Below are 20,507 nucleotides of genomic sequence, written 5' to 3' on the forward strand. Positions count from 1 at the left end.
AGTTTTATCTCATTTCTACACTAACAACACAATTGAGACATTCTGCTTCTAAATTCATGCTACTTTAAGCGAGCTTTGGGCACTATTAGTCGTAGTGCTTTTGTTTAGCTATATTTTATTAAAATAATTTGCTAAAAATAAGCGATTGTGAGCACACAAAGAAATCTATTTGTACTCTGGCACTATTGTGAATATTTCCACTACATTACGGGCAGTTGCTACCATACGCCAGATGACAGCGCAAGCTGTAAGTTTTAATTGGTTTATAGAACAGCTGATTTCTCTTGATATTTAATGAGATACTTTTATATTGGTTACGCAAGATGCGCACGGGTCCGGCTCGTAATATCTTATTACTATTTCGAGGTACTTATTAACGCTTATGTTTGTGGACTCATCTATAATTAAGCTAAATGGATTGTTATCTATGTCGGATATTAACCGCTTTTTAAAATATGGACACAGATCATTTCTAATTAAAGCACTGCGCTTTGATCGAGACAATTTCAATTCTGTTGCTATTGCTCTATCGTGGAACGAGTTCTTTTGAATTATTGATAAATGATCGCCGGAATGAACACCTGTGTGTGAAGCTACGTAAAGCGCCTTAGCTAATTCTGCTCGATTCGTGGCGATAGTAGTACTAGCACCTTTAAAAGGTATTATCGGCTGATTTTCACTTAAAAATGGAGGAACAGCTGCTATGTGCTTTTTTGTAGAGGCATGCCAAACTGTTTACCTAGATTTTTGTGAAACTTTGAAAAAAGCTAATAAGAGCTAAAAACATTCTGAAAAAAGCTAAAAAAAAGCTTAAAGCTGAAACGAAATTTTTCAAGCTAAACGGAGAAAATAAAAGCTAAAAAGCTTCAAAAAAAGCTAAAATGGGAACACAATACCATTTAAAGTTGTATTTCATATGGGACTTTTGAAGAGTATAATAAACTTAATGCTTTAGGCGTTTCATCTAGATATTACATTAAATATCGGAGTCCATAGATCTTGTTTTGTTTTTGTTTTCTTTGCCAAATAACCTTAAATTCTGTCGTCCTAGCAACTGGACTAAATTGCTTTCACTTTTTTGGAGCTGTATCCCACCCTAGGGTAGCTTTAGCAATACTTCAGGGTGTTGTTCCACATTCAACAATTGACATTTTAATAGCCGTTTTCTGTTCCTGCGTCCAGGGCCCGACTGTTTGCTTCAAAAGTGGTTTACTATCCAACTTAGAATGTGTCATCAGTCATTTCAAGACTTAAATTTCATTCCAACTGAAGTTTTATAGATAAAGGCCAACACTTCTGCTCCTGCATCCAGTTCTAGGTTTTCGCTTTCAACTTGGTTTCTACGAAGTTTCTATCCGACTAAGAATATGTCATCAGTTACTTCAAGATTAAAAGTTTCATCCTAACTGAAGTTTCTTAGATCATGACCAATAGTTCAGCCTTGTCCTAACCCGCAAATGACCTTCATTGTCCGCAAACCATTTGAGGTTAGGGACATAAAAATGCAATCTTTAAGACAGCTTATTTCGTGACTGTTACATAAATGTACAATATTTTAATGATTCAAAGATAATAAAAAAAATTGCCTCTCCTTAAAATTTTCCCGAAACTCTTTTCAAACACTTTCACTATTTAACATATTTTTTTATATTAAATTTTAGTTTTTCCAGAGAATGTAAAAAACTTTCAAAATATTTTTAAAAGTTTTGTAGATGTTTTCTATTTTTAAACAATTTTTATACAAAACGGCTATTTGTGGAACTGAATTTTTTGGGATTAAAATAAATAAAATAGATTCGAAAATTTATGTATTGAACGCAATTTTTTTTTTAAATTTTTTGTAATTGTGCTAAGTTTTTTGTTAATGAGGCTATTGGAACGCCGAATAAATTTGTCATATATTAAAATAAGAAATAATAAAGTTATTCGTAAATACTTACTTTTGTTATTTGAAATAATTATTTATATAACATTTTTATTTTTTAAATAAAAGTATAAAAAGGAAGTAATATTTTTTTAGTTCTACTGATGACTTAGACGGTTCAATGTGCTTATATTAAATCGTTCCCGGGATGGTTGGGCTAGTACCCTAATGGTGCTTGTTACCGGAACGTACCGGATCTGCATCCGCCAAAAGACCATTAACATCGATAACACTAGCCAAAACCATCGGGTAGTGTCCTTGTCGCTATAACAACAACCACAACAACATAATTCGGAAGGTGTTATACTGAAACATTTTTCTCCAAATATTTTTACAAGTTTTGTAGTTTTTCCTGTTTATGTATGTATTTTTTAAATACTCACCAAAAAATTATTTTGTTTTCGTTCATCCTGACAAAACAGCATACAAAAATTTAAAACAGCAAAAAAAAAAACCTTCAACCTTTTGTACTGAAATTTCTCAAAGAACTTTTTTTTATTTTATTAAAGCTTTTGCCGAAAATTTCTTATTAATTATTTTATTAATATTTTTATAAGTTTAGTACATTTTTATTGTTTTTTACGACATTTTTTTTCGTCTGGAATAAAAAATAACAAAATACAATTATAACAAGTAAAGGTGTCTAAGTTCGGGTGTAACCGAACATTATATACTCAGCGTGAGCTTCAATTGCACATTTCATTTCAGATAAATTGCTTTTCTACATAACACGTGGCACCGCACGTTTAAAAAAAATTAAAAAAACATTTCCTCTTACAATAAAACTTGATAAGTGAAATATCGTTGATTCAAAACTATTTTTTGCTCAGTTATAGCTTATTATTCTAGTCCACGACCCTTTTAAGCTTGTTTATATCTAAGTTGCCGTGGTCTTTAACCGATTCCGTCCATTTTTACTAGAATATTTTCTACTATAGGGAACATTTGTGTACCTAATTTAAAAATAAATAAATGTAAGGCGCGATAACCTCCGAAGAGATCTAAGGCCGAGCTTCTCTTCCAATTTGCGTCGTGCTCCTCTTGATTTTTCCCTACAAATTGGCCGGACGGGACCTACATGTTTTTTATGCCGACTCCGAACGGCATCTGCAAGGCAGATGAGTTTTCACTGAGAGCTTTTCATGGCAGAAATACAATCGGAGCGCTTGCCAGACACTGCCGAGGGGTGACCCCGCTTAGAAAAATTTTCTTCTAATTGAAAAATCTTATTTCTAAAATTTTGATGTTGCTTTGCCCGGGAGTTGAACCCAGGGAATACGGTGTGATAGGCGGAGCACGCTACCATCACACCACGGTGGCCACCTAATTTACATTCGTTAATTTTTCTTCGAGTTGTGGCTCCCGAAACATAGAAAATAGCCTAGTCATAAAATGGGCGGTGCCACGCCCACTTTTTAAAATTTGAAGTTTTTCCTATTTATTGTTATAAATCCACTTGGGAAATGAAATACCATTGATATACAGCTCTTTTTTGCAAAGATATAACTTATTTTATTCGTCCATGGCCCTTTTAAAAATCTTTTATATAAAAGTGGGCGTGGTCCTTAACCGATTTCGTTAATTTTTCTTCAAAGCATTCCTTATAGTAAAGGCAACCTCTCTGCCGAATTTTATTATGATAGGTTTTCCGATTTTTGATTTATGATTTATAATATTTGTAAAATTGATTTTATCACAAGTGGCCGGTGCCACGCCCATTTTAAAAAAAATTGTATATCAAGAGTCTCAATATTAGTCCACACGTCAAATTTCAACGTTGTTGGTGTGTTATTTACTAAAAAATCAGGTTTTTTGTGTTTTCCAAAATGTTATATATATAAAAAGTGGGCGTGGTTATCATCCGATTTCGCTCATTTTCAATACCAATCTATTCTGGGTCCAGATAAGCTCGTGTACCAAATTTGGTGAAGATATCTCAATATTTGCATAAGTTATCGTGTTAACGGCAGACGGACTGACGGACATGGCTCAATCAAATTTTTTTTGATACTGATGATTTTGATATATGGAAGTCTATATCTATCTCGATTCCTTTGTACCTGTAAAACCAACCGTTATCCAATCAAGTACAAGTACAGCTGGTTACAAAAAAGGAATTTACTAATTATATTCAACAAAGTTTTATATTATGGGGTGGTTATAAACACAAAGACAGCCTTGGATTAGTAGTATGTAGTAGTAGTAGCTGAGCAGAGCTCACAGAGTATATTAACCTTGTTCGCATAACGGTAATCCGTAACGGCATAAACTAATCGAGATAGATATATACTTCTATATATCAAAATGATCTGGGCGAAAAAAGAAATTTATTTACCCATGTCCGTCCGTCCCCACGATACCTTGAGTAAATTTTGAGGTATCTTGATGAAATTTTGTATGTAGGTTCCTGGGCACTCATCTCAGATCGCTATTTAAAATGAACGAAATCGGACTACAACCATCGAAAATTTCGAAAACCGAAAAAGTGCGATAGTTCATTACCAAAAACCGATATAGCGATGAAACTTGGTAGGTGCGTTGACCTTATGACGCAAAATAGAAAATTAGTAAAATTTGGGAAAATAGGCGTGGCACCGCCCACTTTTAAAAGAAGGTAATTTAAAAGTTTTGCAAGCTGTAATTTCGCAGTCGTTGAAGATTTGAATTTGGCAGGCACGTTCCTCCTAATACCCTATGTGTGGTAAATAAAAATTAGCAAAATCGGATTACGAACACACCCACTTTAAAAAAAAATTTATTTAAGTCAAATTTAAAAAAAAAATTTTATTTCTTTACAGTACATAAGTAAATTATGTCAACATTCAACTCCAGTAATGACATGGTGCAACAAAATACAAAAATAAAAGAAACTTTCAAAATGGGTGTGGCTCCGCCCTTTTTCATTTAATTCGTCTAGAATACTTTTAAGGCCATAAGTCGAACAAAAATTTATCAATCCTTGTGAAATTTGGTAGGTGCATAGATTCTATGACGATAACTGTGAAAATGGGCGAAATCGGTTGATGCCACGCCCAGTTTTTATACACAGTCGACCGTCTGTCCTTCCGCTCGGCTGTTAACACACGATAACTTGAGCAAAAATCGATATATCTTTACTAAACTTAGTTCACGTACTTATCTGAACTCACTTTATCTTGGTATACAAAATGGCCGAAATCCGACTATGACCACGCCCACTTTTTCGATATCGAAAATTACGAAAAATGGAAAAAATGCCATAATTCTGCACCAAATATGAAAAAAGAGATGAAACATGGTAATTGGATTGGTTTATTGATGCAAAATATAACTTTAGAAAAAACTTTCTAAAATGGGTGTGACACCTACCATATTAAGTATAAGAAAATGAAAAAGTTCTGGAGGGCGAAATGAAAAGCCCTTGGAATCATGGCAGGAATACTGTTCGTGGTATGACATATATAAATAAATTAGCGGTACCCTACAGATATGGTCACCCTGGTTCACATTTTGGTCGATATCTCGAAAACGCCTTCACATGTACAACTAAGGATCACGCCCTTTTAAAACCCTCATTAATACATTTAATTTGATACCCAGAATGTGCTTTCTAGAGTGACCCCTGGTCCACCTTTATGGCGATATCTCGAAAAGGCGTCCACCTATAGAACTAAGGCCCACTCCCTTTTAAAATACTCATTAACACCTTTCATTTGATACCCATATCGTACAAACGCATTCTAGAGTCACCCCTGGTCCACCTTTATGGCGATATCCCGAAATGGCGTCCACCTATAGAACTATGGCCCACTCCCTTTTAAAACACTCTTTAATACCTTCCATTTGATACCTACTTCACACAAACACATTCCAGGTTTACCCTAGGTTCATTTTTCTACATTGTGCTTTTCCCTTATTTTTCTCCAAAGCTCTCAGTCGAGTATGTAATGTTCGGTTACACCCGAACTTAGCCTTCCTTACTTGGTTTTTTCCATCGAAACACTTAACCACTAGCGACGATAAAAAAGTATGTTGTGTGTCGCACCACGTGTTAAATAAAATACTATCGAGCTACAAAAATTCATTGAATAATAGGTCCCTAATTTTAAAGCTATCCGTAAGAAACTTGGCCAGAGCCTCGAAGTTAAGTCCAGTTAAACTGAAACCACCTTGGCCATATCTAAAGTTCTTTCACCAAAGAATTGGGAACGCATGTTGTTATATATCGGGCATGTGCCCATAAGGTGAGAAAACGTCTTCTGGCTCCTGCAAGTTACATACTGTGCAAAGTGGAGACGATATGTTTTTTTATAGATTCTTGCGTTTAGATTTAACAACCTTCCCCGTGCCCGAAGAATCACACCGGCTGCATATGCACTGTAATCATCAGTGAAATAAAAACTCTCCAAAGGCACTAGGGTTGGGTAAAGGTCGTGGGTTCCGAGCCATTTCGAGGAACCTATTTGTATTATAAGCGTTCTAAGAGCGAGGAAGTCAAGGTCTATATAGGAGCCGATGGCAATTGCGTAACGAAAGTTAGATTGACGGTGTTAGCAAGTACTTTCCAAGTGTTTATCCAAGAAATCCCCAGGTTGGCAGTCTCCTCTAATAGAATACGCGGAAGTCTGTCAGGTGATAGGCTAAACCAACGAGCGATATAGAGCATGTGCAGGCGAAGCGTATGTAAATATAGGGGAGCCAGTTTCTAGATGCAACATGTAGTTTGGCGTATTAGAGGGAAGGAAGATCAGTTTCTTTACGAAAAATGTAAGAAGTTTCTCAATTTGGTCGAATTCGTTAACCCCCCACACCTGCACGCCGTAAAACATAATGGGCCTGGAAGCAGCCTCGAAGATTTTTATTTTCTGCGACAAACAGATGCGAGTGTTATTAATATAGCTCAGCCACGTTGCGTTAATAGCGTTTTTAGCATCCACTAAGCAGCCTTGGATTATAAGGGGTACAAAGTGGGAGCTGTACGTATTGAAACCTCTACTGTGGCCGCGGGTAATCAACCAAATGATCAGGCGGTTCGATGAGAGACCCGTAAAATTTACGGCGTACGCAGATGTGCAGTTGTCAAATGTGCAAAGTGCTTTCTAACAATTAGCTCTTTGATGAATCGGGCGCTTAGGGATATAGATACCTGGATATCTAATGTCGGGTTGTGCGCCAACGCGGAAAAGACGGATATAGCTTTATGGTTTACTCGAACGTATAATAGCCCAAATTGGACTAGGCTTTAGCTAGGAGGGGTGAGCCTGCAGGAGAAACCTTGTACAAAATTATCTAGAAATCATTCTAGACAGTAAGCTGTCGTGGAAGCTCAGATTTTAGGAGAGAACGAAGAAGGTCACGAGCGCACTTTATGTATGTAAAAGATTGATATTGACAGCAATTGGAAGCCCACACAAAAAAGTACGGTCCCTGAAAAGTTGGAGGGGCTTTGCAGGCTAAGAATGCGCTGAAAACAATCCCGAATTGTGTACTGTATACCATTCTGCATATTCCACCTGTCGACCCCTGATGGCGAAGAACATAACGTTAAAAACTGTAGCGATATTTAATACCTCGGGGTAGCTTGAGCGCAGACCATGCGGCCATAGTAGTTCGGCAATAATATCTTATAGCACAAGATCTCAAAGTGTGCTAGAGAGCAAGCAATCCCTGAAAAGAATCGGAAGGGAAATATACATCCATATTGGGCCACTGGGCATATGGGAATAGATAGAAATGAAAAAACGTATGGGCTAGCTAAAAAGGGTGCACAGAAAGCGAGAGTTGCACAGTATAGATTAAGTAGAAAAGGCTGTGAACCAAGCGCGGGGCTGTAAGGTGTCGACGATCATGTACAGATCTTATAACCTTCAACTAACAAAGTTACCCTTATCATTGAAAGAGAGGATCATGATGGGTATTTTATTTTTTTATTTAAAAGAAGACTCGAAATCGACTCCCTCTTGCGAGTGAAATATGATTTATTGAAAAAGCAACAACAAAATGTAAAGCGATCATAAATTGATCACATTGGGGATCGAAATATGATAAAGTAAACAATTTTTGTCTGCTTTACATTTTGTTGTTGCTTTTTCAATAAATCATATTTCACTCATAAGAGGCAGTCGATTTCGAGTCTTCTTTTGATCGCAAAAGCTTTAAAACACACTTAAAATTATTCCCACAAGACTCATAAATGATGGTTAATATGACTCGAAAAAGACTAAGTACTGATTAGAAATATTGGTTAAAAGAGGCTCACCAAGTGTAGTCGCGCGTAGGGTACCATTTTCTCCCGACGAGGGAGTCTTTTCTGATCAGAAAATGAGCGCATATATGCTTATTTTGATCATGCGGGAGACTCCGAAAAGACTCTAATGTGTGTATTAGGGTGGATCGATTTATTAACCGATATCGCGCCATCGATTTTTCGAAAGGATTTGGGCTCAGGATAAAAGTTCCACTACGCATACCCCAGAAAATAATTATCGAGTCTGCGAAATTTCATTTTTTTTACTTTTTTCGACTTCGGTTTTTCATGACCTACTAAAAAAATGTTCATTTGATTGTAAAATTTTCATGTATACCCTGTCCCCATTTTTTTGTTTAGCGAACATTTTTGGGTGGGACTGTTTTTTTCGGGTCGGTGTATACCCTATACATGAAAATTTTTTTAGTGGGTCATGAAAAAAAAACTTAAAAATCAAGGTCAAAAAATTGAAATTTCGCAGGCGCGAAAATTATTTTCTGGGGTATGCGTAGTGGAACTTTTTTTCCTTGAGCCCAAATCCTATCGAAAAATCGATGGCGCGATATCGGTTAACTTTCGTCCATACAAATCGACTCACTCTAGTATATATATCATATTTAATTTTTTTTTTTTTGTTTTAATTTCAGATGCGATAACTAAAAAATTAAACAAAAACAAGCAACCATGTGTTAAACCTAAAACCCGCGTTCGTGTTGTTGTTATATAAATTCGGAATGAAATAACATATCACTAAATAAACAACAAACCGTTTTAATTAAAAAGCCACACGCACACAATGATACTAAGAGCCATTCCATGTTAAGAGTTTCCACTGCTACATCAACAGTTATTTCTAATTTTGAATGAAAAATTTATGAATTGCTAATAAATGAAGGCTTTTTAGTGAAAATAATTAAAAACAAAAATTTTAAGCGGTTATGTAAGTTAAAAGAAAAATGTGCATAAAAACAACAACAAAATCATAATAAAATTTTTTAAATATTTTTTACAAATTTAAAGCGAGAATTAAGCGAATTTTTAGTGCAGAAATAAGAAAAGCAACTGAAATTTTTTTCTTTTCTCACTGCACAGTGAATAAAATTGCTTTTGATATTAAACTGCAGTGTAGCTTTTTATGTGTACATGAATACATACATACATGTATGTAATGAAATGCATCTTCTGCACATTTATGTGTGGTGAATATTTAAACAAGTTTTGTTATTGGAAAAAAAAGCAAAAAAAACCTCACGAGCAAAACGCGTGAACAGGTGTGTGCGCGAGTGAGAGTGAAAAGCGCGGAACGTCCATTGCGGAACTTTGAGGTGCAGATGCTTTCGAAAAACAACAACACAAAAGTGATATAAAGAAATACAAAAGAAAAGTAAATAAATTAAAAATACAAAAACGCGAATTTTTTTTCCTTTGTATGCACTGTGCACATACATACATACAAACATATATCACGAGCTAAGAAAATATTTTGTTGAGCAGCATCTTTATTTCTCATAAATACCGGCAGCATAACAAATAAGCAGCAACATCAGCCAGCACAACAACAATAGCATGGATACCACATCGACCAGCACCGCTGATGCGGCTAACAGCAGCGCCAACAGCAGCACCAACTCAGATGCCAATTTATCGTTTTCTTTTGTACGGGTGAGTTTCACTTTTCATTATTGCCAATGTATGTAGCTGTGTATAATAGGTGGGTTCTTATATTTTCCTGTCTCACCCCTTCAAACGATTATATTAAGGTCGAAAATATTACGTACATATTTTGGTTGCTATTCTGGAAGCTTAGCCTTAGATCTCTTCGGAGGTTATCGCGCCTTACATTTTTTTTATTCGGGAAGCCACACTTGACTCAGTTCTTCCTCCCAGTTCAAGACAGATTTTTCTTCTCTTAAGCGAATGATCATTGGGCTTGTATCCTTGCCAACCACAGCTTGTTTGATAGTTTGATGTGTTATCAAAAGTCCCTGAAATGTCAATGAAACTCCGTAGCTTTTTAAATTTTTTCCGCGAGGCTATGAAACGCCGTCACCGTGGATTTTCTTGGCTGATAGGCTGATCCAAAACTTTCTCCATACCTTTTAAGAGAAACGGACTAAAGCTAAAGCTACGTCGATACAACGAGGGCAGTTGCTCGGGGTTTCCTGTCTTTGGTATGAATACTACCTTAACCTCTGTCCAACTGTTTGGAATGTAGCCGAGCAGTAGAGTTGGGTTGGTTAAGGCTGGGGCTACAAGGTTTATTTCCTGCTGTAACAAACAAAGATAGATCCTCCCCAGTCCTGTTGACATGAATGGGCTGACAGTAGACAAAGCTCATTACACTAGCTTGAAAATTGTAAGCTTTGTTGCTAGCCCGTTTTTCTCTACCACTAACGGTGGAAAAGTCTCCTACTGCTATATAGTCCGGAAAGTGAGTTAAGTAAGAGCATACAAGTCATCGTGAAAGGGTGACAAACATACTTGTTCATTCAGAAATTTTAGAATTTATAATTAATTATTTATATGGAAACCATGAAAACAACATTAAACGTAAGACTTTATAACGAATACAACACCCTTGTAACTGCCTAATAAGTACATTTTCTTTGTCTATTCTGAATTCTATTTCGCGATTTTCAGCTAGTATTGAAATTCTTGGGCGTCGTTTTTCTTTTAATATGGTATTTGTTTAACCGGTTTTTGGTATTTTAATACTCAAAATTGGACCTAAAGCCGGTTAAACAAATACCACATTCTCAGTTAGAACTAAGATGCTAAAACAATTTTCTAAAAATGACTCATCCTAATGCGTATCTATGATTCGTGTAAAGGAATTTATTTGTATATACAAATTTGCAGAAAAAAATGTTTAGTATCAAATCAATTAAGTAGTTGGAAGAATGGTTATTGGTTAAGTTGTATTAAATTAGGTTAAGGTATTGCAAATAATTAATCATTAATCACGCAAGCAAATTCATCGAATATATATTTTATTTATTTTCAAAATAATATTTGTAGGGGTAATTAAAAGTGATGGTAAAACGGTAGCCAAAATACTGGTACTTATGTGTTTTATAATAAAAATTTATATTCAACCAGTATTTTGTATTAAGCGGGGATTTTCCTTATCGCTTTAAATGCATGGAAATATTTTTTTGAAGGAACTTTTTTTTATTTTTATTTTTTCAATAATTTGAGAAAAATTTAAAGAATTGCTCAGAAGTAATTTATTTTAGGTTAATTTTTTTGATCAAAAATCAAATCTGTTGTGTCCGGCATAACCGAAAAAGTCACTTATTACTTGAAATTGAAATATTTAAAAAATTACAAATACATTTTGTTAGAAATAGTAAATGATGAAAAATAAAAGAAATACTCAAAATAATTTTATTTTTGTAAACAAATTACCAAAAAATAAATATTTTGTATAAATTTATGTATGTTTGTTTAATGGTGTGTTCAGTTTATACTTATATTTAAGAATTCATGAGCTTAACACCGGCTTATAATAATTGAATTTCAATTATTATGTAATGGTAATTTCCGATCAGTTTTATTAATTTATATGTAGTTTTTCAGCTTGAAAAACTACATACAATTATTATGTTTTCTAAGAGAAACTGAAAAGAAAGAAACATTTACTGGCATATTACGATGGACTCATTTCGAAAACCGCCAACGTAATCATCATCAGGCAATTTTGTAATGTTATCAAAGATTTCACCGGGATTCGAACCGTGAATCACATGGTGAAACTGCAGTAGCCTTTAACCACTAGGCCATCCTGCTGGTATTTGTTTTCATGCTTAATGCAGTTTTTCTCATTTCTACACTAACAACACAATTGAGACATTTTGTCTCTATATTGATTTGTGTGCCAGGTAGATTTGTTTTTGTAAAGTTCTTCTTCGTTGCGAATGACAAGCTTTGTATAAAAAAATATTCAAAACTGCTTAAATTATTTTTTATTATTTTTTTTAAAATTATTCTAAACTATTTTTTTAATTTTGGCAGAAAAAATTATTATTTCTGATATAAAAAAATTAACTGGAAAAATTACTATTTTCTATAGAAAAACACATACCCAAAATTATTCTTTAATTTAAAAAGGTACAGCGATAAGAACTATTTCCGTTAAAAAAATATCAAAACTATTTTTATACTCAGCGTGCTTTGCACACAGAGTATATTAACTTTGATTGGATAACAGTTGGTTGTACAGGTATAAAGGAATCGAGATAGATATAGACTTCCATATGTCAAAATCATCAGTGTCGAAAAAAAAATTTTATTGAGCCATGTCCGTCCGTTCGTCCGTCTGTCCGTTAACACGATAACTTGAGTAAATATTGATATATCTTCACCAAATTTGGTACACGAGCTTATCTGGACCCAGAATAGATTGGTATTGGAAATGAGCGAAATCGGATCATAACCACGGCCACATTTTATATATATAACATTTTGGAAAACACAAAAAACCTGATTATTTAGTAAATAATACACCTTACTTACTTACTTACTTAATGGGCGCTTAACCATCTAAATGGTTATGGCCATCCAACAAGGCGCGCCAGTCGCTCCTTCGCTCCGCCAACCGGCGCCAATTGGTCACACCAAGGGAGTTTAAATCGTTTTCCACCTGGTCCTTCCAACGGAGTGGGGGCCGCCCTCTACCTCTGCTTCCATAGGCGGTTTCCGATAAATACACTTTCTTGGCCGGAACATTATCTTTCATTCGCATAACATGGCCTAGCCAGCGCAGCCGCTGCGTTTTAATTCGCTGGACTATGTGGATGTCTGCGTATGGCTCGTACAGCTCATCATTAAATCTTCTTTGGTACTCGCCATCGCCAACGCGTAGAGGTCCATAAATCTTTCGAAGAACTTTTCTCTCTAACACTCTCAAAGCCGCATCATCTGCTGTTGTCATGGTCCATGCTTCTGCCACATATAGCCGGACGGGTACGATAAGTGACTTGTAGTGTATAATTTTCGTTCGCCGAGAGAGGACTTTACTTTTCAATTGCCTACCTAGTCCAAACTAGCATTTATTGGCAAGATTGATTCTTCGCTGGATTTCAGTGCTGATGTTGTTGCTAGTGTTTATGCTGGTTCCCAGATAAACGAATTCTTTTACTATTTTGAAATTATGGCTGCCAACAGTAGCGTGGTTGCCAAGGCGCATATGCGCTGACTCTTTGTTCGATGACAGCAGGTACTTCGTTTAGTCCTCATTCACCATCAAACTCATCTTTACTGCTTCTTTTTCCAGTTTGGAGTAAGTAGAACTAACAGCGCGGGTGTTTAGGCCGATGATACCAATGTCATCAGCATATGCCAGTAATTGCACGCTTTTATAGTATATTGTTCCAGTGCGGTTAAGTTCTGCAGCTAGTATAATTTTCTCCAGCATCAAATTAAAGAAATCGCACGATAGGGGGTCACCCTGTATGAAACTTCGTTTAGTTTCGAATGGCTCGGAGTGGTCCTTACCAATTCTGACTGAGCTGATGGTGTTGCTCAACGTCATTTTGCACAGCCATATAAGTTCTGCGGGGAAACCAAATTCAGACATAGCGGCATATAGGCAGCTCCATTTCGTGCTGTAAAAGGCGGCTTTAAAAACGACGAAGAGGTGATGTGTGTCGATTCTCTTTTCACGGGTTTTTTCCAATGGTCGATGGTAGATTTACCAGGTCTGAAGCCGCACTGATGAGCCCAATCAGCCGGTTCACGGTGGGCTTCAATCTTTCGCACAATACACTTGAAATAATACACCTAGAATGTTGAAATTTGACTTTGGATTGATATTAAGACTACTGATAAAAAATTTTTAAAATGGGCGTGGCACCGCCCACTTGTGATAAAATCAATTTTACAAATATCATTAACCATAAATCAAAAATCGTTAAACCTATTGTAACAAAATTCGGCAGAGAGGTTGCTTTTACTATAAGGAATGCTTTGAAGAAAAGTTTACGAAATCGGTTAAAGACCACGGCAACTTAGATATAAAACAAGTTTAAAAGGGTCGTAGACTAGAATAATAAGCTATAATTTAGCAAGAGATAGTTTTGAATCATTGATATTTCACTTATCAAATTTTATTGTAAGAGGAAATGGGGAGACATTGTTTTTTTTTTAACGGGCGGTGCCACGTGCTATGTAGAAAAGTAATTTATCTGAAATGAAATGTGCAACTGAAGCTCACGCTGAGTATATAATGTTCGGTTACACCCGAAGTTAGACACCTTTACTTGTTTAATTTTCTTAAATATATTAGTGGTAATTTCTGATAAAAAAAATTTACTAAAAATTTTTGAATTACGATTATGAAAATTTTGCTAAACCCATAGTGATTATTTCAAGAAAATAAATTAATTTTAAATTTAATGCCTAATTGTGGTAAAAAATTACTTAACTTTATTTCTTGCGAATATTGTGAAAGGTTCACTAATTTCTGATATAAATTTTTTTTTCCGTTTTGCTAAACAAAAATTTTTCTGATATAAAAAAATTAACTGGAAAAATAATGATTATTTCTGACAAAGAAAATATTCAAAACTTTATTCACAAAAAAAAATTAACTAAATAAAATATGACTATTTGTGATAGTAAATTATATAAAAAAAGAAAATTTGTCTGAAAAAAATGTTTCTCAAATTGAATTAAAAACATTTTTGATAAAAAAAAAACAGAAAACAGTATGTAGTTATTTCTGATATGAGAAAATTTATATGAAAAATAATGATTATTTCTCAAAATTCACTAAAAAAGTAATGATTATTTCAGATAAAATATTACTAAAGACTATTTTGAATTTTGGTTAAAACTATTTAGTAAAAAAAATTATTATTTGTCTTAAACAAAATTTTTAAAAATAATTTTTTTAATTTTGTTTGAAAAAATTTACCCAAACGATTAATGATTTTTTCCAAAAAAGGTTTAGCAAGAATATAAAGATAATTTTTGATAAAAAATATTACTAAAATTTATTTTTTAATTTAAGAAACACATTTTTTCTGGCTAAAAAATTTAACTAAAGAAATAATGATTTTTTCAGTTAAGAAATTATAAAATAAAGTAAAAAATGTTGTTATTTATTAGTTAAAACAAAATTATCATAAAAAAAATTATTATTTGTGATTAAAAAATTTTAATTAAAAAAGTTGTATTTATTTCAGAAAAGGTACAAAAAATATTAGATAAAAAATACTGATTATTTATGATATAAAAAAAAAAAATTATATGATAAGACAAAACAAGATTTGAAGCAAATTATAAAAATCAAAATACAATTACATATCAGTTTGAGGTTTTGTAAGTTTCGCTTAAAAATTGTTTAGTCATGCAGTACTCCGACAGGACACAAAGAAACGCATTCATGTCTGTTCTACGAAATTTGGTAGCCCTAGATCTAGTTTGTAATCTCTTCGTAGCATTGAAAAATAAACTCAAGGCTAACAGTTTTTTATATGTACTTTTACTTTGTGGTAGTCAGTGACAATGGTCACTTATGTAACCTTGTTGACATTATCAAGTTAGTGAAAATCGCGAAGGTGGCACAATTCACTGCATTTATTTATGTTTTTTTGGCAAAGCCTTGAAAGATAATAAAAGTTCAATGTAAAAGTGCACCAAAAACACTAACACAAAGTTAAAAACAAAAACACTTTCCCTTTTACTGAACTCCAATGTGCATAACACATAACTACTTAAGTGGAATAAGAGCATAAGTACAAAAGTACTCACTAAAGTAGTCAGCATTAGTGCAATTTTGGTGGCCGAAAGGTGCAAGTCGCTATTTGCCATTATCAAATTTTATTTATTTTTGTTACACTTTTTTTGTTTTTGCTTTTATTATTGCATACAAAAGCATTTCTGTTTCCATCAGCAGCTATACGCTAGCTGGCGTACTGCTGCTTTTTTAACTCTTCCGAAAAATAACCAGTTTTTTATGATTGTATTTATATAGACAAAAATGCATGTGTTGCGCATATAATAGTAGCTCTACATATAATGTACGTATATATGTTTATATAAATAGTAAATAGCATTTAAGTCCGTTGGTAGCTTTTAATGTTGCCCATTTTGTCTCGCTGCATCTGATTTTGATCTGACATACGATTAATGCTATTTGACGTTGTGGCTTACAGACCAACCAACCGATCGGCTAACTAACAAACGCGTCAATGATTTTGGGGTATTTGTTGACTACTTGTTCGGTTTTACACTTATTTATATGTAAGCGCTCACCAATACCCCGTTGGAAAAGGCAGCATTATGAAAGAAGGATGCAATCTGTAGTTATTTCAACTGATTTAAATCGGAAAAATGGCACTGAAGACGGTACACCGTTCGAACCGCTTTGTATCCAAACCCAATTTTACAACCCATGGCAGTAAATTCTTCCATTAGACATCAATTCATTTTCCTGCCGGAAAACAAACAAAATAAAACAATTTCTTCGTAACTGGTATTTCCGGCAGGGTAGTTATACAACTCACATACATATACGGCTTAAACGTTTTTAGCCTCCACTAAACAAGTTATAAAAGTCAGATAAGAATGAAAATAAACATTAAAATGCAGTTTGTGGTTGAAATTGAAAATATTGTGATCAACCAAGCGTCTTTAAATCAATCTGCTCTGAAAAATTATTACATATTATCTCAAAAAACAAAAATGAATATTTGAAATGAAAAAAAGTAAAATACAATGAAATAAAATAAAATTAACTAAATTTATTAAAGTAAAAGAATTTTATAAAATGGAATAAAATAAAATAAAGTGAATAAACTAAAATAAAAATAAAATAAATAAAAAGTTAAATAGAATAAAGTAAAAAAAAATAAAATAAAATAAAGTACAGAAAGAAGAAGAAAAAACAAAGTAAAATGAAATAAAATAAAATAAAATAAAATAAAATATAGTACAAAAAAGAAAATAAAATACAATAAATTATAATAAAATAAAATAAGACAAAGTAAAATAAAATAAACTTTAATTAAGCAAAATAAAATACAATAAAATAAAATATAGTAAAATAAAATAAAATGAGATAAAGTAAAATAAAATAAATATATTTAATTAATAATTTGGGAAAAATTTTTAAACAACGTGACATCAGGACGGACAAGGCGACAGCTGTTTCGATTATACCTTGTAAATCTCTTCAAAGCCTTTTCTCCCGGGAGTGGGAGTCGAACTCGCACTCCTACGATAGTTGAAATGGTTATAAACGCATTCAGCTACGTCATGCCTGTTGTAAAGTTTTTGCCAATTGCCTTCTTTTTGCATATTTTAATCTTTTACACATTGCATACTTCGTATGTTCTTTAGTTTGTTTATATTTTCTGTTTTATTATGTTCAATACCTTTGTTACATATAATTAGTGTTAAACGATTTAGTCTTCTAATCACAGGTGAAGAAGTAAGTAGTGATGTTTTGTTTTAAAATTTTTTGTTTGTGTATAAAAAAAGAGTTTTTTTCGTTTTGTGTATTTCTAGCTCCTGATGCTGAATTCAGACTGAATTCGAAATATTGAGTGAAAATAAATTAAAACAAAAACATATTTATTTGTTTTATTTAAAACCGGCCTTGAGCTCAAAAAAATTTTAAAATATTTTATATTTAAATAAAATAAAACATAGTACAATGAAACAAAAAAAATAAAATATAATAAAATAAAATAAGACAAAGTAAAATAAAATAAACTTTAATTAAACAAAATAAAATACAATAAAATAAAATATAGTAAAATAAAATAAAATTAAATAAAGTAAAGAAAGAATAAGAAAAAATGAAATAAAATAAAATACAATAAAATAAAATATAATAAAATAAAATAAAATTAAATAAAGTAAAGAAAGAACAAGAAAAAATGAAATAAAATAAAATACAATAAAATAAAATATAGTAAAATAAAATAAAATTAAATAAAGTAAAGAAAGAACAAAAAAAAATGAAATAAAATAAAATACAATAAAATAAAATATAGTAAAATAAAATAAAATTAAATAAAGTAAAGAAAGAACAAGAAAAAAATGAAATAAAATAAAATACAATAAAATAAAATAAAACAAAATAAAATACAATAAAGTAAAGTACAGAAAAAAGAAGAAAAAATTAAATAAAATAAAGCGAAGTAAAGAAATAAATGAAATAAGTGAAAGGAAAAGAAAAGAAAAAATGCAAAGAAAAGAAAAAATAACAAAAAAAGGTGCAAAATAAAATAACATAACATAAAAAAAATTAAAATAATATAAAATTAAACAAACAAAGTAAAGCTAAGATAAATTAAAAAAAAAAACGTATAAAAAATATAAAAGAAAATAAATAAAAAAAAAGATTTAAATAAAATAAGGGAAATTAAAAAATAAAATTAAAGTAAATAAAATGGAATAAAAGAAAAAGAATTAAAATCAAGGTGAAAGCAAATATTATTTTTTAGTAGAACTCTCTTCAGAAAGGAAAAAACTATCTCTACAACAACATGATAAAAATGGAGAGTGGCGTGGGAGCTGGAGTTTGCTTTAAACAACCGAAATTTCCCTCTCTGCTCTGTAGGCAAGCCATGCTTTGGTTGGTTAGGTAAAACGCAAGCTATTCCAATGCATAGCACCAGATTTCGTGTGAATGAATATCAGCTCAACCTTTCTTACTTCAAGGCGTTAGTCTTTGTCAACCGCTTAAATGTGTTCTTGTTAGGGCTCCGTTTATGGTGATGGATTTTGGCAAAAGTTGAGGTAACGTCTAGTCAATGCCGGGTCATGTAGGGACCCCATCAGGCCTCACTGAAGAAAAATCTTAATAAGCCTTTTTGGGTTCCTGATGTTTTTTGTTTTATTTTATCCACTCATAAGCAACATGAGCGCATCTAAACACACTTTGATTCCATTCCATTTTCCAAGAATTTGCGCTTGAACACAAAATCAGCCAATCGTGACCTGAGACAATTAAATCTGGGGAAGATAAATATAAAAATACGAAAAAGAACATGAAATGGAAATTAACCACCTGTAGACCGTGTAACATACCGGCATTAGCTTAAAGAATATCTGCATTATTTTAGATGAGCCACAGGCATACTCTGTACATGACATGCAATGATAATAACAAGTGCCGTCTTCACATGAACATTTGCCGGTAATGCACCACCTCATTCTTGTGATACTTAATTATGTATTATGCCTCAAAATAATCACTTTTCATTTCCTCTATAATTTCTGCTTTTTAAATTGTTTATTCCCCTTTAAAATTCTGCTGATTTAATAAAGGTATTGTTTAGTTTTTGCTTTTTGATACTGACTGCAAGTGAAACATACCGAAAAAGAGGTAGAAAGAGTGAACAAACATGTATTGGAGGGTATTAACAAATGTTCGTTTAGTTTTAATCAAATGTCTGAAATTGTTTTCTATTCCTTGGCGCGGCTTCTCCGAAAGGGGAACAAAACACATTAAGGCGAATGCATGCTCTTAAATGATACGAATTCTGGTTCACACGAGCAAATATGACTCGTTGCGTTATATATAATATGCTCCTTAGGCACTTTTTTTTCCATCATGAAAACTTTAGTTCATTGCAAAATATCGGGAATTCAAAAAATTGAAATAAAATGGTGTCGGTACTCAAAATGTTGATATTGTGACGAATATTAGCATCACTAAGCTGTTAGTAAAACATCACGCAACAACAAAAACATGAACCAGCCACTCTTATGTGCGTGTACACATTAAAGCTAGCAACACTTATGTAGAAGGCGACGAAGAGCTATCTCACACACAAAGATGTAGTCATCAGCCGAAGTAGTTACTCACACATACACACGCATATGGCTATAAACTACAAATATACATGTACTTATATAGCTGGTAACTAACCAAGCATGAGCTACAACTGTTCGGGAAATTACTAGACTTTAGAAGAAATGGGTTAACGAGGAAACCGAGAGTATAAAAGTAGCGCAAGCTGAGTAATAAGGAATCAGTTTGATTAACACACGCTATTGTGAAGTACGTGATATTGAAGTATAATTGTACTACTCCCAAAGTAATCTAAATAAAGGACAGTTTGAAATACTGAATATTGGAGTTTTTTATTCAACAGTGTAGCGATTCGAACTTTAGCAGAAGGGTAGAAATAAGCGGAGTTTCCCAAAATTCGTTACAATATCAATTTCACAAACCAAAAGAGAGTTTTAGACCGAAGTAATAGGGTAAATCTCAGAAAATTAAAAATCTCTGAAAACCAAAACAGCTCGCAAGGCACATTCCATAAAAGCCTAGCTTTAGCACGGACAGTTTTAAATTACAACTCATATTAGAATATTCATCAATAATTTAGAGCCCGC

General features: G+C 33.0%; 1 protein-coding gene across 5 annotated transcripts in view; it reads left to right on the forward strand.

The window, feature by feature from the left end:
* The window catches only part of Rhp (rhophilin), a 275,760-nt gene that overhangs the window by 11,758 nt on the left and 243,495 nt on the right, over positions 1-20,507 (forward strand). For all 5 annotated transcript variants that reach the window (XM_067785250.1, XM_067785246.1, XM_067785251.1 and 2 more), the window contains exon 2: positions 8,798-9,812. In XM_067785250.1, the coding sequence (XP_067641351.1) occupies positions 9,717-9,812 (96 nt within the window). In that variant the 5' untranslated portion in view covers positions 8,798-9,716. The remainder of the gene's footprint in view (positions 1-8,797; positions 9,813-20,507) is intronic.

The sequence above is a fragment of the Eurosta solidaginis genome, chromosome 4, assembly GCF_040869045.1.
Source record: "Eurosta solidaginis isolate ZX-2024a chromosome 4, ASM4086904v1, whole genome shotgun sequence".
NCBI classification, from domain to species: domain Eukaryota; kingdom Metazoa; phylum Arthropoda; class Insecta; order Diptera; family Tephritidae; genus Eurosta; species Eurosta solidaginis.